This window comes from Plectropomus leopardus, chromosome 2, assembly GCF_026936395.1.
Source record: "Plectropomus leopardus strain MGB_pleo_1.0 chromosome 2, ASM2693639v1, whole genome shotgun sequence".
NCBI classification, from domain to species: Eukaryota; Metazoa; Chordata; class Actinopteri; order Perciformes; family Serranidae; genus Plectropomus; species Plectropomus leopardus.
The window spans coordinates 18,702,840-18,727,290 of NC_142177.1; the positions used below are offsets into that span (position 1 = coordinate 18,702,840).

A 24,451-nucleotide genomic window follows, 5' to 3' on the forward strand; every position below is an offset into this window, starting at 1 on the left:
TGCCCATTAGATGTCACTCTTATCGCTGTTTTGTTTCCTGTATAAAATGTTCTGCATTAAATGGTAATAATACATTACAAATACAATCAATCACATTTAAACAAATGGCAAAATAACATCAAGCAATCCAGTTTGTTCTCATCCTCGAGGCTTCAAATAATGATGCTTTTTCACACCCCTTACCTTTTGATATCCCAAATAACTATGTGTTACAATGTGTTTCAGCTTTGTGTCATATAGAGACGCTAAAGGGCACCCTATGCGCTGCTATGAGATGTCGAGGGGCAGGACAAAGTGTCTGTATTTGACAACCTAGGAATGGTATTTTCATGAAAGACCATGGTCACAGCAGAGATTTTGACAAGTAGGAAAAGCAGTTATTCCTGATAACAGCTAAACTATTCAGAGTGTAAGTGAGCCAGCATCCACAAAACCAAGACCCTGAAACTGAGGAAACAAAATACAACTCACCCATCAGTTTTATTGTTTATACTTGTGCTTTACCTTCCATGACAGGTATCCTCAATAGTCGGCAACTCCAATCAAAAACTGATAAACAGCACTGCAGGCAAGAGGGAAAATCTGTATTTTTGATTTGGGGGTGATGTACGTATATGATTTGTCCACGTCAGCCTCTTGCTGCCGCCATGATTTTCTCCTGATGTATCTTATTTGATGTCACAAATTCATTTGTGACTTTTGGAGGAAATCCTGTATTGTTGTCAGACAGATAGTCAATGGGCTCCAAGACTGGCTTACAGGCTAACTGGCAGCCAGTGACACAACATCAGTGGTTGTGGTTGCCAACAAAATGGCTTGCACACTGCAGGGCTCCAGTTATCACTTATTTAATGCACCAAAGTAGTCGCGAGGTTTCAAGCAACACAGCTCTTCATCAGACTCTGAGTATTTCACTCACCTTTGGTTCAGCACCTGCTCCACTTTGGATTTGATGTGCGTGCATACTTTTGCATCTGTGAATCATAGTTGTTATGCCCTTGACATGAGAACTATGACGTGAGTTGTAGGATCAAAGAAAGTCGAAAAATCCTGTGTTCTGATGTGAACCATCTTTCTGGAGGGATTAAAGGTGCCTTACCTCCCTCACATGTCAACAACTCTAACTGCCGCTATTAAAGTTTCGTGGATCGCCAGTTGTCCATTTAAGCTGCTTTAGGACTTGGCTGTCCTCTCATCCCCGCCACGGTTGACATGTATACTAACTAAGACCCCCAACTTCACACACATTATACTGTAAAGTTGTTATGCACAGTTCTGCAGTGTTTGTCTTAAATTCAGAAGTTGTTTAACCAGCATGCAACCAATGCAATTTCCTGATACTAAGTGTCCCAGTGTTTTCCCAGAGTTTTTTTCTCTGAATCCAAAAACATAACAAAATAGTAAATTGCTGGGAAGCTTAAGTTTTCAGTTGATACACATTTTATCACTTAATAATTTATGTGTTGCTATAGTTGTAATAAATAGGCAATATCGGCTACGGCAGGTCTCAATGAAGGCAAATGATGGCTCAGAATTGATATTAAAGGTCTTGCAGCTAATCTGGAGTTGGCGGATATCCGCTTTCAAACGAGATTATTTGGCCATTTTGTGTCTTAAGGTAATAAGCTGATAGTTTTAATTACAGTTCAAAGAGGTTTGCCTAGGGTTGCCCTGCCGCCGAGTATCACTGCCAAGCAAGACACTACAGCTAACCTAACCATCTAATCCTATCAGAGGTCTCTGAAGTATAAAAGCTAAAGTCAGATGTGTGGCACCATTCACCCAAGGAGGCTGTAAGAGTCAATAAAGTTTAACTACTGAGGTCCGTCCGCTATACATTAGAATGGCAGAAGAGTGGGGAAAACAGGTTTTTGCTGCCAGGCGGTACCACGAGGAGACAACAAGAGGATCTGCCTTCGTTTACACAAATAGCAATCATACCAGAGGTACAGTATTGTTGTTTCTATTCATTTACTAATTAAACAGTAGTGTTGAAATACCTAATTTAATATTATTGATTTACCTTTGTACTTTTAAAGGAATACAAAATGAGCATTTGTAGGTCAGTTAATGATGCTGTGTTACCTTCAGTTAGTGAAAAAAAAAACTTTGTTTTACTCATTTACCTCCATGCAAGAAAATGGCAATCATATTGAGTTACTGATTGATTGGGGACCACGTTCAGCAGCAGCAGAGCCTCATAAAAACATCAGTTTACAAACTCACACACAACTTGTGCAGTATAATCCAAATATCTTTTGGTTTTCACAAAAACCAACAATTTAGTTTTGGAGTCAGGATTAGTGTGGTGTGCTCCCCCCAGTTTTAATTATAATCTGATTCAAATGACATGCAGTTAATATTGTTGTATATTCACATTTTACAAGTTTGAATTGCAAAACTAAGCTTTTATCTCATTCTTTTTAGGTACAAGTCAGATAATGTAGTTTCATTATCATTACATACAGTATATTCAACATTACATCTATAAAATATGTGCTTTCTCTAAAAGGTGATGTTTCTACTGCCTTACAAAATAAGACTACTAATGGACTACAAAATTGTGAGACTAAATATGAGATTGCTTTTTTTTTCAGATCCTTTTGAGGGTCCCAATTACCACATTGCTCCCCGATGGGCTTACAATGTGGCAACAGTCTGGATGTTTGTTGTAGTCGTCTTATCAGTCTTCACAAATGGTCTTGTCTTAGTGGCCACGGCAAAATTCAAGAAACTCCGTCACCCTCTGAATTGGATCTTGGTCAATCTTGCAGTTGCTGATCTCGGAGAGACGGTTTTTGCCAGCACCATCAGTGTATGCAACCAATTTTTTGGTTACTTTATTCTGGGACACCCAATGTGCATCTTTGAGGGATATGTTGTCTCAGTGTGTGGTAAGTGGTTAATGTTTTTTAAAAAGTTTGGAAAACGCGGATTGTTGCATATGTTATCAGGCTGAGAGTTATATATCTTGACTAAGCATCCTTATTCTTTACACAGGCATCACTGCTCTCTGGTCCCTGACTATCATCTCCTGGGAGAGATGGGTAGTAGTTTGCAAACCTTTTGGAAACATCAAGTTTGATGCTAAATGGGCCACAGGTGGAATAGTCTTCTCCTGGGTTTGGTCAGCAGTGTGGTGTGCTCCCCCCATTTTTGGATGGAGCAGGTAGCCTGGTGTTTTTACTCTAAAAAACTGTGTTTTAAAGGTCCAATGTAGATTATTTTGGGTGGTATATTAGCAGAAATGAACGATAATGTAATCACAATGTTTTCTATAGTGTATGAACCCCTGGAAATAAGGATACTAGTGTTTTCGATACCTTGGAATGAGCCATTTTTATCTACATAGGAAGCAGTGCTCGTCTATGGATCTTGCCATGTTGCACTGCCAAGTTTCTACAGTAACCTAGAACGGACAAACCAAAAACTAACATTAGATAGCCCCATTTGTGTTTTTGTGTCTGCCACAGTGGTAGGCAGCCCCTCCGCAACTAGAGGGTCGAAACACTTGGCTCTCAATAAAAACCTTCTAAATGTCATGATCTTAAGTTATCAAAGTAAAAAGGTGAATCACATGGTCCATTTTTTCTGAGGGAGAGAACTCTGTGAGTATTTCATCTCCCAGTAAAAACCTTTTGAACAATGAACATTGAGGGAATTTTAATCGAGAGAAGTTTCAGCTGGTTGCAATCTGCAACCCTCACTGCTAGATGCCAATAAATCCCCCTGAATCTTACACACTGTTCCTTTAAATGAATCAGTGGACCTGTAAACTTAACATTTTCTTGCATCAGGTACTGGCCTCATGGACTTAAGACTTCCTGTGGACCTGATGTATTCAGTGGAAGTGATGACCCTGGTGTCCAGTCCTACATGATTGTTCTTATGATCACGTGTTGTCTCATTCCTCTGGCTATCATCATCTTGTGCTACTTGGCCGTCTGGTTGGCGATCCGTGCGGTAAGTTATCTTATTTATAGTTTTATCCTCTATTAGATCAGAGCCTGGCAGAATCTCAGACTGGTAATTTTTGGCTCACAGGTTGCCCTGCAGCAGAAGGAATCAGAGTCAACCCAAAAAGCAGAGAAAGAAGTATCCAGAATGGTCGTTGTCATGATCCTGGCATACTGTTTCTGCTGGGGACCATACACCTTTTTTGCCTGCTTTGCAGCTGCGAACCCTGGATATGCCTTCCATCCTCTGGCTGCTGCCATGCCTGCATACTTCGCCAAGAGCGCCACCATCTACAACCCAGTTATCTATGTCTTTATGAACCGGCAGGTGGGCACAATGTCACATCGATCAACTCTCTCTGTCTAAATCAGATGTGTTCGGTTTACATTGTTAACATACTTATGTGGTCTCTCCCTTTCAGTTCCGTGTGTGTATCATGCAGCTCTTTGGCAAACAAGTGGATGATGGCTCTGAAGTATCCACATCAAAGACAGAAGTCTCCTCTGTGGCTCCTGCATAAAGCTGTTTATCTACTTTTTGGGGGAAAAAAACAACATTTGTGATTTGTACAGTAAATATGTATTGTTTCATTTATTTATTTTTTGTAGTAATAGCTGTCCTGCAAATATAAAAACATGACATAAAAATATACATAAAGCAAATGAATCCTGATGTCGGACTGGTCTTTTTTTCAGATGATCATAAAAATATCAAAGATACTCAAAGTTTTCCTTTTTAATAACTATCAATGCATTTTTGAAAAAAATGGTTTATGGAGCTGCTCCAGATATCTGTTGCCCAAACTGGTGAAGGAACAATTTACTGACATTTTCCCAAAACCTTTCAAGTGTTTAGAGAAAATATTGGAGGATAAACGAACACATATCTTTGAATGCAGTGCAGGAAAAAATATTTTTCTCCTATAGTGACCTCGCTCTGGAGTTTAGGCCATCAGGCTCTGATACACCAGATTAAATCATTACAGCAGCTTTGGTAAACCTCTGCTTGTCCCTGAAGTGAACTGTGTCTTCTGAAAGTTTAAAGGGTTGCTATTTAACATGTTAGAGGTAATTGACCGAAACAATAACTTGGGGCAACCTGAGGTGTCCCTGTAATCTGATTTGGTCTATGGAGAGATAACAAAGGGCCATAACAGGTAGAAACTGAAATGACAGCTGCCCAGCCCCTGCATCATTACTTTAACAAAACATAAACCTAATTATTTGATATCTATAGCTAATACACCTTTATTCCTAAGGCTTCCCTCAATGTTTCCTCCCCCTTTTCCCTAACCTCTTGTCTTATTGTACTTAGGCCTACCCTATAAGTATTTAATTGATGCTGTGTTGATACTCAAATTGCACTGTGATTTATAGTACGTAATCTAAAGTGTTACTAAATCACTGGAAACAAGTTACAGAATATTTACCATTGCAACTAATTAAAACTTGTGGTTAATTTTAATTGCATTATTCATTGCAGCTAAAGTATACATTCTAAATGACATAAGGAAAGTAAATATGTGCCAAAATATCTTTATTTTCGTTTACGATGCTTTCAATCTGTATTCAGGGCCACGAGTTACACTTGTCGGAGCCGAAATAGCTCAGTTGGGAGAGCGTTAGACTGAAGATCTAAAGGTCCCTGGTTCGATCCCGGGTTTCGGCAATGATCCAATCCCAGATTTTATAACAAATCACCTTGTTGGTTAATGCAATAGATTTAACCCCAATGCTATGCAACAAGGTCTCTATTGCTGTTTCTATAGCAGGTCTTCCTCATAGGTTTCCCGCAAAGCAATCATGAATTCATGGATTCATGTAGGCACAACTCGGCTATCCTTAGTCCATTGTTCGCTTTGATATTTAAAATGAAAATGGGCATTTTGAAGTCTTTGTATTCAGATTCCTTTTTATCAGATAACGTAGGCTGAGGGCTGTACAGAGTCCAAATTACTAAATTGTATGACGGTCCTTTTGGTGCACACACCAGGGGTGCTTTCAGCCCCCCCAAAACGTAGCTTAACCAGGAAACAACCTGGAAAACAGCAACAACAAAAAAATATCGGAAATCTGAAGAACTCAGCTTTATATACAGATAAAATCGAGGTTCAACGACTCCTGCATAGTTTGGGAACCAAGTCGCTCTTTTATTTTGACATTCAGCCGGATGTTGTTGATGACGCCATTGTGTGCGCGTGTCCACCCTCCTGAGGTCGGAGGAGAAAACGGGCGAAGTTATGTCTAAAGCTAGTACGTATTTATCGGTACTCACTAAATGTTGTCACTTACTACATGACAGTGTGTGGTTTTAAAAGGATGTTGTCGTTTCTGATGTTTTACAGAACAAAAACGAGCCAAACGTCTCGGCTTCCTCGGAAAATTTAAGGTAAGCGCTGCCGGCTAATGTTGTCTGTGGCTAACTTTTACTGCTGGAGCTACGAGTCAAAGCTCAAAACCATGAAAATATAATAGTCTGATGATGCCAGGACAACAAAAGTATACTGTAACGGACGCTTTTCTGTCACTAGTACTGGCTGGTACACTGCTCTGACTGCAAAGTGCCAGCAAAGATTGGTAAAATATTGTCTCAGCTCCTGTCATCACTATACTTGGGTGTAAATGTATTATTCGGCACCTCGTGTCACTATGCGTGTCTCCATGAAAAAACAAACTGTGCAGTGTTTATGGATGAGATACTGTAAAGCATAAACTGCATGGCCATAATTTACACAGCAGTTGGTACAGTCAGATGAGAGGGCTGCTCTTTATTCTTGAATGGTGTTGTATGCTATTAGGTTTTTAAGTCCTCTCTTCAAGTAAATGTTACTTTGTGTGACGGGTTTTCAAAAAAGGAATGTAAATGAAACGCTAACCTGACAGCTGAAAGGACAGAAAGAGACAAAGATAGCCTAAGTAAGAGTAGAAGAGATGTCATTAGTAAACAATATAAGCTTAGCATCAAAAGCTGTGCAGATTTAACAGGAGCAAATTGCTGTTTAAGTGTAAATGCGCAATAATGCTTATATTGAGATGGTGTCAACACTCAGCCTGTTGCTGTAGCAAAGTTCTGACAACAGATTTTCACAACAGAAACAGAAGTTTACTCTAATTTTTGCACTAGGGAATATGAGCTCAGTATATTTTGGTCTGATAAGTCACACTTTAAACCTTTTCTACCTAACCACCGAGTGGACCCCAAAAATATTTAGACCCCAATTGTGCCGTAGATCCTCAATGATGGTCAAGGATCACTTAAATGAATTGAATTGGAAAACAGAATGAAAATGAAATCAACGCAACACTGGGGACATCAACCAATTGGAAGTTTTAATCACTGAATTATTCCTCCTTTGGGGCCAAAATTACTGAAGATGTTATGATACATATGGTGTCTGAATGATGCTGTTTTTATGTCTGTTCAAATGGCCATTATTGGAAAGAAAGAAGAAAAACATCAATATAAAAGGTGACTTCATACTTTGTAACAGTGGTATATAGCATGCTAGAGCACACACACACACACACACACACACACACACACTATCAGAGAAAGTCTTGAAGTGTTGTACAAGTCTGTTGCATTACTCTTTACCATTTCATATTTATTATTTATATTTTAAAGAGATTTTTAGGCTGTTTTGATTATATTTTGCATTGTTTGCTCAGTGAAATGTGTGAGCTTCTTATTCAATTTACAACACCTCACAGATGCTGTGATGAAATGAATGTTTGGGTCCCTACGTTGCATCTTCATGCCTTTATAATAAACTAATAGCCTTTACGTGTTTTCCGGCCTGCAGAATAAAGGTGTACAGAAGAACGATGCCTCGGGGCAGACAAAGAGTTCAGAGCAGTCCTCCGCGCAGCACGTCAAAGACCACAGAAAACCAGAGGAAATCAGGAAGCAAAGGGTGAACATTTCAAAGTCTTGCATGGACTCATGTTTGAGGTTACACTGCTGCTATTTTATTGCGTTAAACCAAACTCTCAATTTGTATGTTTCCTAATTAGGTTCAGGAACTTCAGGACCGGCAGAAAATCTCTAGAGAACGAGAGCTGATGAAGAGGAGGAATTTGCAAAGCTATCAGAATGACATCCTACAGCGACAAAGACAGTTTGAGCAGAGGGTATATGTCAGCCTATTTAATGTAAATTTACTGCAGTAAGAAAAGCTGCAGACAGGAGAAAAATGCCATTGTAGTGATTTCTGTTTTCGTCTTTGATTTCCACAGGAAATTGAGATGCAGAGTTTGGAGAAGAATGTGAATTTTGAAAATGAGAATTCAAGAAAGGCGTATTACAGAGAATTTAAAAAGGTATGTAGTTGCTCTGCACATGCAACAAACTGGCTAATATCTGATGAATATTACAATATAAGGGGTGTATACCTGGAATTATTACTTCAGTTCAGTACTTTTTCTCATCACAGTTTTAAAAGCAGCTGAAAGTCAGTGAATGTTGGGGAAAAGTTATTACACCTCACACCACCTTAAAACAGGCAACTGTCTTTTAATGAATGCATTTGCTCTCACATGGTGAATCAAAAATGTGCAGTCTCGAGTGTTTAGGCTGGTACGGATTTCCTGCCTCATAAAACACCCTGTCCTTAATTATATAGATATTTCTGAATGCAGGTATTTCCTCCTTGGTTAAAATAACCTTTGTTTTACAAAATGTCTCAGTATACACTAAAACACAGAAACGGCCCCCAATGCTCGCTGGTCATACTCCATTTGTCTATGCGGTGGTCCAGCAATACTGAGTTTAAGTGTAAAGTAGTCATTAGTCCAAGCACTGCAACCTTGTAGTTTGCTGCTGTTATTTCTAGCGTATTATCAATACACATAGCAACCATGAGCATGAATTAAGGAGATTGAATTTGCACATTAGAAGGTGTTAAAAATTGTGTTTATTAAACTAATTTTTTAACACCTTCTGATGGCAGGCGGCTGTAAGGCTGGACTATTGTGATGCAGAAAGAATGGACTAGTTATAATTATTTCTGTTAAAGAAAAGTTATTATGTCATTCAGACTGCACTAATTTTACTGTAAGATGTTTTGTTGGACTGCTAGGTTTGAGGTTTGTTACCGTAACAAAGAGTAACTGTTTGTCACTCCTCCTAAAAGTGACTTGAGTTTTACATTGTTTTATATATTTTGCTATTGGATTGCTAAATGTAGATGCACTATATTCCTTTTACTTGAGTGGAACAAGCTCTTGCATTAATTTTATTTTGGAGAGACTTTATATTAGACTGTAAAACACAGATTACCAGTTATTGCGCTATTTTTTGTTGGAGAATAATGCCCTGCAGCGTTTTAAAATGTTGTTTTCGGTAAATTTGTTGTTATATTAATTGATTAATAACAAAATAATAGTTAGATCAATAAAAAAAAATTGATAGATTAATCGATAAAAAAAAGAATTGTTAGGTGCAGCCCTAGTGTTAAATCGACCTGAAACTCTGTTTGTGTATGGAAAAGAGGCCAAAACCTAAAGGAAAATATCTTCTTTCAAAAACCTCTGAATACGTGGACAAATAGACTTTTGAACATGAACACTGTTTTAAAATATGTTTGGTTTTTTTTTTTAAAGGTAGTGGAGGCCTCAGATGTGATTTTGGAGGTTTTGGATGCACGTGACCCTCTTGGCTGCAGATGTCCTCAGGTGGAGCAGGCAGTCATCCAAAGCGGAACAAACAAGAAGATAGTGTTAGTTCTCAATAAAATTGGTGAGTTTACTAAAAACATTTAGAACGTATTTCTTTAATGGATTGTCTATATGCATATTTAATTGAACAGCAAATTAGTTACAAGTGTTTTATTTATTGTGTCAAATATTTACTGCTTGACTAAGATGTTTTTTTACTTTTGATTATAGATTTGGTGTCAAAGGAAATTGTGGAAAAGTGGATTAAATATCTTCGTAATGAGTTTCCTACAGTAGCTTTCAAAGCATCCACTCAGCAACAGACCAAGAACTTGGTATGCAGTCAAATATTTATATTTTGATAATCTAACAATACGATTGAGACTCACATTATCAAACCTATAGAATAACATATTTTCGAACAATGTTTCCCTGTGTCTCGTGCCATGGACAGAAACGCAGTAACGTACCAGTGACACAGGCCACCACAGAGCTTCTTAGTACCAGTGCTTGTGTTGGGGCAGATTGCTTGATGAAGCTACTTGGAAACTACTGCCGCAACCTCGACATAAAGACGGCCATCACTGTAGGAGTTGTAGGTAAGCATCACATCCAGCATTACACCAGGTTCTCTCTGAGTGTAAGACGAGGTCTTCTAGAGTGAAATAATGGTGCCACTCCTGTTTCGTAGGTTTTCCTAATGTGGGAAAGAGTAGTTTGATCAACAGTTTGAAACGGGCACGAGCGTGCAATGTCGGAGCCACTCCTGGAGTTACGAAGTGAGTGACTATAGTACCGTCAGCTGTTAATCCTGCACTCCTGTGAAATCCTGCTTGTTACCTACTAGCCTTGCTGATGGGTTTGATGGATTTCAGGTGCCTTCAAGAGGTGCATTTGGACAAACACATTAAGCTTCTAGATTGCCCCGGCATCGTCATGGCAACTTCAACGACGGATGCAGCAATGATTCTTCGTAACTGTGTGAAAATCGAACAGCTTGTAGATCCCCTTCCCCCTGTTGAAGCAATCCTTCGACGCTGCAACAAGGAGCAGGTATGTCGTTGTTACAGTGTTTTCATACGTTGCCTAATTTTGTCTTTTGCACACTGCGATTACGGTCATTATGCTGGACTTACAGATCATGGAGCACTATGGAGTGTCAGACTTTCACACAGCTCAGGAGTTCTTGGCAATGCTTGCTCGACGTCAAGGCAAGCTAAGAAAGGGAGGACTCCCCGACACAGACAAAGCAGCAAAGAGTGTGTTAATGGACTGGACAGGGTGGGTAACAGTTAGGATTTTGGAAGTTTGACAAATCCACCAGTTTTTATAGGTACTGTATTAATTTCAGCATGTTATGTTATTTAGGGGAAGGATCAGCTACTTCACCCACCCTCCAGAGACGCACACTCTTCCCACACACGTCAGCGCCGAGATTGTGACAGAGATGGGAAAAGCGTTTGACTGGGATGAGCTGGAAAAAGGAAATCAGGAGGTTCTTGCAGGTAAAGTTCACCTCTAGTGGAATCTTGGATCTTGAGCTGCTAACATCTGGCTTTTATATGCAAATGAGAATGCATGCAATCAGCGTTCACACCCAGGTCAAATGATGAAATGACGGTGTGATGAAATGACGCACCATCACTAATTAGTCCGTCTCCTCCGAAGCTGTGCACAAACATTATTCCAAGTTAGTCTGCACCACATTTGAAAGAGAGACTGAATAAGTATGACACCAACAAAACACACACACGCCAGCTGACAGAAAAACACAGTCCTGCGGTGAGTTCACTGGCAGTGGGAATATGGCCAATCACCCGTATTTAGCCGGTTTACTTAAGTTTTTTTTAAAAATGCATGCACACACTAATTTTGGTGGGAGAGGGGTATTGGTATTGTCAGATTATCTGGGGTCCTAAACATCCAAAAGTAACAGCAGTTGCTGTAAATGTGGTGTCTTTTTGATTGTCTTTCAGTGTCATCTTGCCCTGATATCCAAATGGGATTTTGCATGGAAACCACTGGAATGACACAAGGTGGTCGGGCTGAACCACCTTCTGACATGGATATGTTGGGAGGGTCCTTGAAAGAGACCGAACTCCAGGATGAAACTCAGTCTATGGAGGATGACCAGGACCCAGAGGTGTGAACAGTGCAGTCATTACAGCTGCAGTGCCTTTTTAATCACAGTATTTTGTGCACTTAAAATCAGTAAAAATGTGGCTGAATTTACTTAACTTTCTGTCCTGCTCAAAACAGTTTGGACCAATGACAGTGGAGATAAAATCACAGAAGTCAAAGACTGACTTACCTGCAAATGAGGCAGTTCCCAGGGCTCCAGATCTGAAGGATATCTTTGGTGTTGATCCTCTACAGCAGGGCCAGGCGCTCCTGGCGGCCAGCAAGAAGAGGAAAAAGCAACAGAAAAGATCTGGTTTGTATAAATGTAGTACTCAATCTGATACCACAGTATGTCATTTTGTTTGTGGTGTGGTGTATTCATGATGTGATTTCTTTAAATGCCTCAAAGCAAAGTAAACAAAAAAAACAGGACTTAAATATGGTTTTATCAGTTTATACAGGGTATTATTGTTATTATTATACATCGGTGTTAATGTGGCTAAGCGTGCCTGAATGTGGCCTTATGTCTGCCCCTGTAGCTGATGGTCAAAATGTGTGCATCAAGATGTAATCACTTGCACACGCGCACATACACACACAGAATGGCATAATGTGTTTTCTTGATACCTGACACTGATTATATTTAATCATGCAAAGTTTTTTTTTTTTTTCTCTGCAGACAAAATTGCCACCAAACTTTCAGACACCTTGACAGCTGCAATGGACTTCTCATTTTCAGATAGCTGATTTAAATTTAAAATGGATTGAAATAAAAGATCAAAAGAATACAGCATTTGTGTTTGTCTTTTTTTAATTTACATTAGTACTCTAAGGATGTACTTTAAATATTCTGATGTAAAAAAGTGTTACAATCCGCATGCAAAACCCACAATCCCCTTTTCCCCTATTAATTTTTGGAAATGTAATAGGTTACTTATTACTTGTTACCCTGTTAAAAATATAAGTAATGCAACTACTTTGATTCGTTCAAAGTAATGAACCTATAACATTTAATTACTTTTCCAACAAATGTTTTAAAGTAGGCAGTGAAGCTGAAAATTTTCTAGAAACAGGCTATGCAAAAAGAAGGCATTTCTGCATGTTGAAAAGATGCAAAGCAACGATATGATTATTTTATTCTACATTTCATCACATGCACCTAATTACATGTAACTATTTATTTATAGAGTTTATTTGTTAGGAACAATGTGAATTACATTGTGCAACTTAAGCCTATTACAAACAAGCGGTAGCAGCTGATATTTCACATGTAGAGATAATAGCTATTGCAAATTCCCAACTCCTGTCCTGAGTTAGGCTTTTAGTTAAAAAAAAGAAGAAAATAAGATATCAAGGTTATACACAATAGTGTGCATACAATAACAGTAATGGTAAAAAATATATATACAAAAAGGTAAATATTTACATCAAGATTGCATAGAATTACAGTTATATTTTTAAAAAGACAAATATCAATGTACATAAAACTAATATTAATTTAACTAATATCAATGTTACTCCCCAATGCTGTTTGTGAAAATAATATTCTTTCATAGTAGTTTTTCAACTCCTGCTATTTGGAAAGTTTTGCTTTCAGTAAATCACAGTTTTTTAATAGTTTGCACCTGCAGGGCGTTGACACTTCCGTATCTAGGAGCTATTGCACTTAATTGCACTTTAACTTGAGATCAAGTAAACACATAACTTTTCATTGAAACACAACAGTTAAGGCTGTTTTGAAAATTCAATAACCCCAAAGCAGTCAACCACTTCCGGGTGACCTGTGTGGGATGACCTCAGCCCATCGGCCCCAGATAAACAACACTGCTTAGAGCTGCGGCTAACGACTGCTGAAGAGCTCGCATTTACCGATTTAAACGATGGCAAAGAAACCGGAGGACTTCGGAGATTAATGGCTGTGATCACGTTTAAGAAATCTATTGCCACAGTATGTTTTTATCTTCTCTCTGATATAAGGTATCCAGCTAGGTAGCATTAGCTTGTTGGGCAACTAACGGATGCTAGGTAGCTAGCTCTTTTAGCTAATCTGCAACTTCCTATTTTCACTTTGCCGCGGCTGTGTGTTAGGGCGCTGTCAATATACACACCACAGATTTCAGCGAAAATAGCCAACCTCCTCCCAGTTCGTGTCTGGTATGTAACCAAAAAGAGGCTTCTGTAGAAAGTCGGCGGTGTAAACAGTAGTTAGCTTTTAGTGTCAGTTGATGTTGGCCCGCTAGCATCACGGAGCTGTCAAGTGAAATCTGCTAGCATGACGCGAGATTAGAGCTCACCAAAAATAGACATTACGAAAACCGCCAAAAGTAAGATAGTTATCCATTTCATGTATATAACTGGCATTAGAGAAACATAAGTCTACCCACGAATCAATATGTCGTGAAGTAACTGAGTTTATACGGTGTTTTGGCAGAGTGGGGACCATTGCTCGCCAACATAACGGCGCTGTCAAATTACTTTCACATAGTGTTAGCTAACTGACCCACAGGAGGAAGCTTTACTGGCAGCCTGCTGTCGACTCTTCAGACGTCTAATGTTACACGACTAGTAACGAAGTGCTTTGAATTGTATTACTGCATTTTGTTTTGATACGTTGGATGTGAATATAACGAAATCTGAAATCAGAGTCACACCTTAGAAAACATGCGAGCATTAAAGGTCCCACGTTGTGTGTATTTCCAGGTTTATACTTGTATTTAGGGTTTCTAACAGAACATGTTTACATGCTTTAATGTTTTCAAAAACCTTTTTTTTCACATGCTGTCTGCCTGAATACATCTGTATTCACCATATTGTCTTAGCGTCTGTCTCTTTAAACCCCTCCAGTCCTAAAAAAAAAACTCAGTTTCTTTAGCCTTGTTTACACAGAGATTGAACTAAACTGAGTCCCTTCTTCATGCCTCCTTTGCTTGCTTACAAAGAACGTGGATGTATTAAGAAAACCTGGATACAGCATGGAGGCGGGCCTGTTTAGACCTATGAGAGCTGCTTAGTAGCACATGTAGCAAAAAATACTCAATTTTTTGTACCCAGACCTTCTGCTTATGGAACCCGGTTTAGCATCCCGCTAGCCTGAGTGGCAATCAAGTAACTTAATGTTGCGGCTCTTATAGACTTTCTAAATGTTATCAATCTGAATGGATTAAATCATGACAGTGAAATTAGTAATTTTGTGGAGGTTTTGAGGCTCAAAAAATGTATCCACTGACTTACAGACAGCTCTTTCCCAGTGGAAGTCTTTGGGGGAAAAGTCTTTTAGGCCCTATGGCAACAAGTAACAGTGTAATTCCACTTTTGGCCACTATGTAAAATTTCCTTCAAAGCCTGGCACTCTTCCTGGGGACTAACACAGAACCAAACGATGGAGACATCACTTTACTCCAGTTTGTGATTTTAAATCACATCCAGCATTGCGCAACCAAAAGAGATGTGACAGGCGTGATGTTTAACACAACAGTGTCGGTGCATCGTGTGACAAATAATATACGTGTTGGCAGCCCTTTCTAAACAATGACAGTGGTATAATGTGGCAATTTTCCACCTTGAATTAGCAACTAATTGCTGCTAGCTGCTTATTATGTCTCTATGTCTCCTGCGGTGCGTTGCACATATAACGAGCCCATCTTGCTGGCTGTCCTTTTTTAACAGAGATCATCTCATCATGGTTACTACCTCCTATGGCAGCTTAAAGGCGAGACCACTCTGTCCTCCCATTCTGCGATCATACTTTAAATGCCAAATGGCGAGGCGGCATAACGGCTGATATTCTCACCTCAAACAGGCAGTGTAAAAGTAGCTCATCGTTAGTGAGTTTTTGCAGGTCTTCAAGTCTGCGCTCCCAGCATCTCTACACTATCATTGCAGCTGGGCAATGACTGTAACAGCACTGTAGCAGCAGTTTCTACCTATATATTACATTGTAGTGACATCACAACTTCATTGAAGTCATGGCGACTCATATAATGGAACGGTTCTGAATACAGGCTGTAGGCTTTTCTCTTTGGATTGAGCATTTTGATAGTTTTTATGAAGCACCTATACCTGCTTTATAGCAATAATAGAGACAGAAATCTGACTTTATACACATGGGACCTTTAAGAATCACTTGGTAATGTCTCGTAGCTTTGTAAAAAGTAATGACCCATGTTTATACACAGTAAAGGATCCAATGTTAGAGGACAATTCTAGATATTGGCTGTCGATGCAGGCTTGAGATGTAAAGGCTGGTTTGTTTGTAAGGTAGCAGCATTAGGTTAGAGCCTGAGGAGGTCTTTCTGAGTCCACATAGTATCTCAGAGGAAGGAGTTGGAACAGAAAAAGGCAAACAAATTAGATCCAACTGAAGATGAGAGGTACTGGCATGACAGTTAAAAAGGTAACAAGGCATCATTAAGGCCAAAAAAAGCATTAAAGATAACGAATGAGAGACTCTGGACTGGAGCTCAAAAATATTGCTACTGAGTACCTTTAGAAGTCCTTCCACTTTCAGTAACATCTTTTTGTCAAATGAATGGCGGTTTGGTACTTCAAGGAATACTTCACCAACAAAATGACTATTTGTATATCAAAATCTTGCCTCCATGAAAAAATATTGATGTACTGATTGATCGAGGACCACATTTAACAACAGTAAAACAATCAAAACATCTGTTTGCAAAGTCTTACACAACTCGTGCAGACTAATCCTGATGTCTTTTATCCAGTTGAATGCTCAGTACTTCCTTAACATATTGCTATTTCCCTGAGAGCGTGCTGTTTAAAACTGAATTGAAAGTGAAACGTATTTATGCTCTCTTCAAAGTGAGACCTCAAATATTTAAAAGGGGGAACTGCACCCATTTTCAAAATTCACACGTTTTTTCTATGATCAAAGACAGTCAAAAAAAACTAGTAAACATGAGCAACACCCTCCCAAATCTAAAAACCAGAGTGCTAACATTCACATTTGCAATGTCATAGTGTAGAAAGTCTGTAGCTGCTCCTTAGACAATGAATGGTGAAAGATGTTGCCGATGACACAAAGCACCCAGGGAAATGTTCTAAGTACGGGTACATTTTCTGTTTCAGAACTGAAACTTAGAGCCAACGGTTGGCTTGGTGCGTCGCTGCCTTTAGGGTGGTCTCTAATAAATAAATGTTCGCATTTTTCTGTGTAGGCATGCGAGAAAAACAAAGTTTTTCCTCCTCAAATGTATCATCACCAGCATACAAAAGAGGATGTTTTAAAGAACTGAGCTGTGTATAACACATTAACATTACATACTTTTAAATACTGTTTTTACCTTCTAAAATGCTCCTTTGCTTTGTGTTTGTTTTCCAGCTCCATCGCTAGGTCTGGATAGCCCTCTTCAGCCATGTCGTCACGTGTGTTGCTGCGGCAGCAGCTGATGCGAGAACAAGCCCAGGAGCAGGAGAGACGTGAGGCTCAGCAGCAGGCCTCTGCCTCTCAGCTCCGGGCCTCTGACTCCACTCCTGCCATCTCTGTCACACTGCCCCCAAATGCTGCCCGCCCTCCTCCAGCACAGGTGCCTGTGGAGGTGCTGAAAGTAAGAGCGTTCTGTTTATATGTTCGTCACTTGTGTTTAGTGAAGTGCGTTTATGTCAGAACTTAACAACTCTTTAAATGATCAGGTGCAGACCCACTTGGAGAACCCCACCAAGTACCACATCCAGCAGGCACAGAGGCAGCAGGTGAAGCAGTACCTCTCGACCACTTTGGGCAACAACGCCGTCACTCAGACCCTGGGCGTGTCCCCTGTGCAGCAGTCCAGCTCTGCCCCTGAAGTTGCTCCTTCTGCCAGCAGTGCCCCTAACAGTCCTATGGCTCTGCTCAATATCGGCTCTAACAAGGAGGAAGTATGGGAAATTCCTGCTTTTGATAGTGGTTTAACTTGTTGTGTGTGGTTTTTGGTTTGCTGGAACAGCAGATTACACAACCACGTCAACAGTTGTCTTTCTGCAAACTAACAGTTCAGTTTTGGAGAAGTTAAATGTCTTACCCTCTGCTCACTTAGGGCTTAATTACTTTTTGTTTGCTCTGCAATGAGTTGTCCGAAGGTCCCACTGCGCTGATGCATACCTTTAGTCATGGTACCCTGGTTGGCCTGCTGTCACAATAAGATGTTAAATACTGCACCTACAGTTTAACCATGCCAGCACTTCTCTTGCACGCACCCCCTCTTTGAAATCAGGCCTCTTTGGTTAAAGTAGTTTAAAGGTTTTAATGACAGCCTTTAAAACTGTTATAGATTAAGAAGCACATTATATACAAATTTGTTGACACATTTGACCCTGATGACTTAACTGACTTGATACCACTGGTGTTTTCTGTCTTCTGCTCTATCTAGATTGACGATGTGATCGACGACATCATTAGTCTTGAATCCAGTTTTAATGATGACATCATTACATTGATTGACTCAGGTCTTCAGCTGCCTAGCACGGTATGAAGAACAATGTACTTATTTGACCATGTGTACTTCCTATTGAAAGTTTCCGCTAGAGATCACAGGTCCTTCTTTCGGTGAACAGTGGCAGGACAACGCAGTGGATTTTAGGTGTAACCCTCTAACTTTTTATACCCAAAGTGTTTTTTCTGTGAATGGACGGTCTCTTTTATGTGTGGAATTCTGAAGTCGTAGGAGTAAATATATACTTTTGGCACTGAGTTACTATTCGTCACAAAAGTGCTGCCTGGGCGGAGTAAAGGTATCAGAGGATACAAGACAGGGAGAAGCGAGTCCGAGTGGATTGCTCATAAAAAGAACATCGTAGCTGCCAAGTTGACAGCTAGGTTTTTAGATAGAAGGAGTTTGCCAAAATTTTGCTGCATAACAAAAAAATGAGGATTATGGTGAGGCTGCTGGAAGAAAAGAAAAAGAAGCACAGTGAGGTAAATGCTTTTTATGATTTTTGAAATAGTACTAAATAATGTTATTCAGCTTTAATATGTAAGAAGGTACTATACATTGTTGAATTTTGTGGTTTATCCTTAGACAGCATATATTGATTAAAAACTTAGTTTTATAATTTTATGGTAATGCCAACCTTTTCTTTGTGGCATGGTCGCTGGATGCATTATGTAGTAGCATTTATCTGATGCAACAAACTGATTTGATTAGTTTTTTAATTTTATTTTAAACTTTTGAAGTGACAATTCAACCTAAAATCTTAAATATATATTTTTCCTCTTATTTTTGCTATTTATCAATCTAGATAGTTTTCTAGTCCAGTTTCTGGAAAGAGACAATGAGCGTGTATTAGAGAGAAGGCAGATATCTCTTATCTCCAACACCTCACAACAGAACAATCTAGACTGATAAATAGCACTACAGGTAAGAGGAAAAACATTTTTATTTTGGGAATAAACGGTCCCTTTAAGCAGCAATGGGGAAGACATACTTTTTATGCATTTGCCTCTAGGCTTATAGTTGTCAGTTACCAGTAATGACATATATTTTAACATGTTATGTCCTGTAGCTCCCAGGAAACCTGTTGGATGTTTACCATAGCCCTGGAATGGCAGCACCTACTCTCACTGTCAGCAACTCCTGCCCTGCTGATCTTCCAAAAATTAAAAGGGAAATTACTGGTAGGTTAACTTAAATTATAATGGTGTCTTTTTCATGTCTAGGATAACCTTTTCTTAAGTTAAATAGTATTTTATTGTGTGGAACACTATGGATTTGTTTTGCAGACGCAGATGCCAAAGCACTAATGAAAGAAAGGCAGAAGAAAGACAACCATAACCTCAGTAAGTCGAGCTTTATTTCAGCCATTCTGTGCACTTTGTTGAATGTGAATACAGTGACATCAGGAACACAGTTAAAATGTAACATGCAGAGCCATGCAGATTCAAAATGATAACATGAACATAACCAATGTGTTGCTCTTCCTCTCTGCCTTGTCATTTTGCTTGTCTACAGTTGAGAGGAGGCGGAGATTCAACATCAATGACCGTATAAAGGAGTTGGGTACTCTTATACCCAAGTCGAATGACCCGTAAGCGCAGTCTGATTTTTCAGGGCATTGATTTTCCTTTGTTTAATCATCGAAAAGACAGTATTTGTATTAGAATTGAGTGTGTACAACTACTGTGTAGTAAAAATCTTTTTTTTTCTGTTTCTGTTGTGTTTTGTTTTCTCTGCTGCCTCTACAATATATGTTTACTGATATCACAATGATATCAGCGAGATGCGCTGGAACAAAGGCACCATCCTGAAAGCCTCCGTGGACTACATCAGGAAATTACAGAAGGAGCAGCAGAGAGCCAAGGATATCGATATGCGTCAGAAAAAGCTGGAGCAAGCCAACCACAGTCTAATGCTACGCATCCAGGTCAGTATCTGTTAGTTGACTAGTTGTTGTCGTTGAATTTGGCTACATACCTGAAGGGCACATTGTGGAGTTTTGAACTACTAGCTTTACTGTGGGTCCCCAAAAACGCAAATATGCACATGCCTATTGCAGAGATGATAAAGCAAATGTGTGTTGTTGTAAGGATTTATTTTACTAATTTATTATAGGTGAAGTTGAGATAGAATTAAGCTTACCTCCATAAAAAAAACTTGACATATTTTGGTATTAAAATATTTAAATATATATATATATTACATGTTAACAGATTAGCCTGTGGGTCAAATTGTTTGTCTGGTCTTCTCTTATTTAATCAAAAAAAGTAGTATGACAGTCATGATATTCCTCATACGGACAGTTTTTAGCAGTAATGTACCATAAAGCAGCATGTGCTACTACAGGAGGAATAAAAGAAAATTGCTATCCGATAAAAAACGGTTTGTTCACCTAACTAAAATGGAAGGAGTCTGTCTGCCATTGGTTTTCTCGACAACCATTAATCTGATGGACTTCACAATTTTGAGTATTGCTGAGGACCCAAGGAGGTACAGTGTGTAGTTTGAACTCTTGCAATCTACAGGACGTACTTATTAGTAGTGCATAACTACCAACAGAAGTATACACTGTGTGGTGTTTTGAGAGGGGACCCCTATCAACTGTTTAACTATTGAGTGGCACGCTGGGTACAGCTTGCACTTTGCTGCCTGTTACAGTACATTCATGAACAGATGAAGAAAGAGAGACAGAGATGTTACATTGTAGCAAACTCAAACATTTTATTCATCAGCGATGTAACTTTGGGAATTAACGCTTTTATTGCCTGAATATAATCTGGTCCCGAATAGCTTGCTGATAGCAAATTTTGCGTTTCCTCTTGCATTGCTGGTTAGAAACCAAGAAAGAGCAGCAGCGAGTGTGAAGTTGTTTAAATGAGTAGTTTATTAGAAAGCCAGCAACAATACCAGAGGGCTAGCAGTCAGTCAGTTAGAACAGGCTTAATTTTGAGTGGACACTCAGTGATTAAAAATATAAGATAAGAAAGGAACAAAAATTGAAACAAAACTGCATTTGTTTGCAAGAAAAGTACACCAGGTGAAATTGGCATTAGTGGCATGGCCTAAAGACAGTACAGCTTAACAATCAGCCACAACAGAAGTGATGTTTCAGTCCAAGAAATGTGCAGTTTTCATCAGTTCTCGACCAGTTCTTGACTCGATTAGCCCTCACTGCCACTTTGCATCACCACAGTGCTGATTTGCTTTGTGCAGTTTAAACCAATCTCATTTAGGCAACAAAGCTAAAATTTACCTTTTTAAGTGTTGTTTATTGTAGGGAAATTACTTTCTATGTGCAAAATGCATAAACAGTTGCCAGTAACATAATAACACATTCAGTCATTCCAGGACAGAGCATCTGAGTTTGAATGTGTTGCTGTTCTTTTCAGGAGCTGGAAATGCAGGCACGACTCCACGGCCTCTCCACCTCCAGTGGCATCTCATCTGGTCTGAGCTCTGATCCCTCTCTGCTCCACCAGCAGCAGGTCCCACAAAGCGGCCCGTCTCTGCCTCCCGCTGCAGTGTCCTCCCAAAACCTGCTGAGTATGGGCGCAGCAGTCATTGGACAGTCTCTGCCGGCCTCTTTCCTGTCCCCGCCCTCCTCGGACTCTCCTGCAGGAGTCACCCTCAGCAGCCCTCTGGACCTGGGCAGCCTGAGTTTCGCCGAGCTAGACGACACCTCCGCCTCAGCACTCTACCCTGACGTGGGCTTGGGAGACATTCTTATGGACGACGGGTGTACCCTGTCTCCAGAGCGGGTGGCTGAGCCGCTGTTTTCTCCTTTGTCACCAGGTGCCTCTAAAACCAGCAGTCGCAGGAGCAGCCTTGACATGGACGAGGACTTGTGATGGGCTCTGTGTGGCAGTCAGAGACTGTCTGTAGGGACAAGAATGTCAGGAAGTGCAGTCTACCCTTAAATAACACGAGTCTGTTTATAGGACTGTAGAAATGAGCTTGTAGAAGCAGAAATAGCTAACATTAAGATCAAAACTAACAAACGTTGGAAAAAGTAAGTTCTTGATTTTTTTGCCATACAGACCTTATTATTATTGTTCCTGTTTGGAGCTGGTCAGATGATCATGTCTGGGTTTATAAATACAATCTTACTAAAATGGAATATTATATATTAAGGGCATGGACTTAGAATTATGAGATAATACATTCTTAAATAGTTTTTAAGGTTTTCTTCAGAGATTTAAGAGGGATATAAAGTTTGCTTGAATTTATTATGTGCTCATTTATAGGGAAGAAAGCTGTGAGGTTTATTTTTCACAACAAGACTGGCATAACAAACTGATCAAGAGATGCCAACATACAGTTTATTTTGTGTTTTGTTTCAACTGACTGGAATCAGGGTTTGTTAATAGCAGTCGCATCCGTGTTGGGTTGTTTCACCAGCAGCTACAGAAGGGATCTTTGTAAGGTGAATTGGCACATTGTGAAATATTAACTGCATATTGTATATAAGAATATTTTATTTTGAGCAATTTTATTGCACCTTATTTTATGGCAGTCTATGCATTTTATGAGAGCTTTTGTCTGTTTTTATTACTATCACACACAGTGGACAGCTAATGCCCAGGTTGCATGTCTTTGTAATAAACCTTAAAAAGCAATGGAAAATCACTTGCTGCTGCAGCTAGTTAGCCAAAGCAGGACTTCTTCCAGAGTAGCTACAAATTACAAATCAGCATTTTATTTTTGAATATATTCACTCAGTCAATGGAAATGTAAGACAGTATGAGAAATGCAGAACAATTTTATCTTTTACAATAGTACTGTAGATCATTACATTTTAGTTTTCTTTTTTTTGATACCTGAATAATAGTTTGATAAGTAGTTTCTCCTGACTAATATCTGTGTTGTCAGTGATTGTTTGTCTCTGTTAACCTCCATGGTCACTGAGTGATTTTACTGGTTAGCATGTTCTACCAAGATTGTGGCTTTTTTTTTTTGATGACGATCAAAAGTGATATATCTAATAATGCATTTTTGCTCATTGTAGTATGAATTCAGAGGGCTTTGACCTTCTTTTAAACCAACCACTAGCCTCACCTCTGTAATGATAAGATATAACTGTTTGTTGTGTGAAACCTGCAATGCAATTATTATTCTATAAAACAGCCACAAACTTTAGAAAGGCATTTAATTTTTGTCGGATGCTTAACGCAACCTTATGTACAGTTAATGAATGTGTGTGAAAAAGTACCTGCATAAGTGTAGTTGTTCTTGTTTTTTTGTTTTTTTTTTAACATTGACGCACTGTATTTTTGTTCCTCAAACACACCCTCCGACGTTTATAATACACATCTATTTTTATTTTTTTCAGCAGCCAAAAACATACTGTTCTGGTGGTTACGCAGATTTTAAGGTGTCCTATTCAGGTCATTCAGGACTTTTGAGCTAAAAGCAGCTCTACTCCAGAGCTCAGTTCCCCCTAAGTACCCATGATCAGCTTTTTCCACTTAATGGCTCTCCACAATATTAACCACGTCTTACCCTGACATATATTTGAGTGCTGACATCGACTGTTTACCATAAACAGGTAGCATTTGTGTCTTATCCTTACAAGTTGGCTTTCGGAAGATTTTAACAAATAAATGATTCCCATTGGTTCATGTCTGGATGTGATTTTTGTTGTTTACAGTTGGCGTTAGTGGTAAAGCATTTGAGAGATTTCCATTGCGAGGTCCAGGCACTCTGTAGCCTGGAGGCAGATGTCGCAGACGGGACAGTCACACGTGAAGCAGCGAACACCCAGACACGTGCAGAGGTCACAGTGGTGAGTGATGTCCAGGAGAGGCTGCAGGGTGTTGGGCTCACAGCCACACAAGTACGAGCACAGAGACCAAACACACTCGTTACAGCCTCTCGTCACGGCCAGTAAACAGTCCAGTGGGTGACAGAAGAGGCAGGCCAAAAGGACGGCAGCACAAAGGTCTCGGGCAAGGAAAGGTAGTGAACGAGAAAAGAGGCAAAGTTAGAGAAGAATGCTTTAAAAGAGGAAATTTTTTACAAGAGATTAACAAGGAAACAGTTTTGTGTCCTTACCGTCAACATCTGGTTCAGTGGGGACCGTAGTGTTTGTGACACTGTCTCGGCTCCTGCTGATGGATGTGAATTGCTGACTCACTTCATGAACTGTGCAGGTTTCCAGTGAGGATGGCAGCAGGGCACATAGAGGCTTTGGCTGGCGTTGCTCCACAGAGCATGAGCTACAGGTGGATGCTGCTCTGCTCAATCCACCTTTTGGTTTATTATGCAAGCTGGTTTCAACAGAGGCTTCTGCAC

At 39.6% G+C, this 24,451-nt stretch overlaps 3 protein-coding genes and 1 non-coding gene across 5 annotated transcripts; all 4 read left to right on the forward strand.

Annotated features, from left to right (window-relative positions):
• Positions 1-1,789: 1,789 nt before the first annotated feature.
• On the forward strand, positions 1,790-4,623 carry LOC121955532 (red-sensitive opsin). The gene is made up of 6 exons (XM_042503542.2): positions 1,790-1,946; positions 2,598-2,894; positions 3,001-3,169; positions 3,798-3,963; positions 4,045-4,284; positions 4,379-4,623. The coding sequence occupies exons 1-6, from the start codon at positions 1,844-1,846 to the stop codon at positions 4,475-4,477; spliced, it is 1,074 nt and encodes a 357-aa protein (XP_042359476.2). The 5' UTR covers positions 1,790-1,843; the 3' UTR covers positions 4,478-4,623.
• Positions 4,624-5,552: 929 nt separating this feature from the next.
• trnaf-gaa (transfer RNA phenylalanine (anticodon GAA)) lies at positions 5,553-5,625 on the forward strand. The gene has a single exon. It is a non-coding gene; the product is annotated as a tRNA-Phe (tRNA).
• Positions 5,626-6,103: 478 nt separating this feature from the next.
• On the forward strand, positions 6,104-12,518 carry gnl3l (G protein nucleolar 3 like). Its single transcript, XM_042496591.2, has 15 exons — positions 6,104-6,209; positions 6,302-6,345; positions 7,760-7,870; positions 7,971-8,087; positions 8,193-8,276; positions 9,558-9,693; positions 9,843-9,946; positions 10,066-10,210; positions 10,303-10,390; positions 10,487-10,664; positions 10,750-10,892; positions 10,980-11,116; positions 11,588-11,754; positions 11,871-12,045; positions 12,412-12,518. The coding sequence occupies exons 1-15, from the start codon at positions 6,197-6,199 to the stop codon at positions 12,477-12,479; spliced, it is 1,710 nt and encodes a 569-aa protein (XP_042352525.2). The 5' UTR covers positions 6,104-6,196; the 3' UTR covers positions 12,480-12,518.
• Positions 12,519-13,505: 987 nt separating this feature from the next.
• On the forward strand, positions 13,506-23,773 carry tfe3b (transcription factor binding to IGHM enhancer 3b). Of its 2 annotated transcripts, none has more exons than XM_042503552.2 (9): positions 13,506-13,680; positions 17,071-17,296; positions 17,382-17,606; positions 18,098-18,193; positions 19,230-19,341; positions 19,447-19,503; positions 19,676-19,751; positions 19,922-20,087; positions 21,550-23,773. In XM_042503552.2, the coding sequence occupies exons 2-9, from the start codon at positions 17,105-17,107 to the stop codon at positions 22,006-22,008; spliced, it is 1,383 nt and encodes a 460-aa protein (XP_042359486.1). In that variant the 5' UTR covers positions 13,506-13,680; positions 17,071-17,104; the 3' UTR covers positions 22,009-23,773. The 2 variants fall into 2 exon arrangements, with proteins under 2 accessions (XP_042359486.1, XP_042359495.1); XM_042503561.2 differs by having other exon boundaries at positions 13,507-13,680; positions 19,940-20,087.
• The last annotated feature ends 678 nt before the right edge of the window (positions 23,774-24,451 follow it).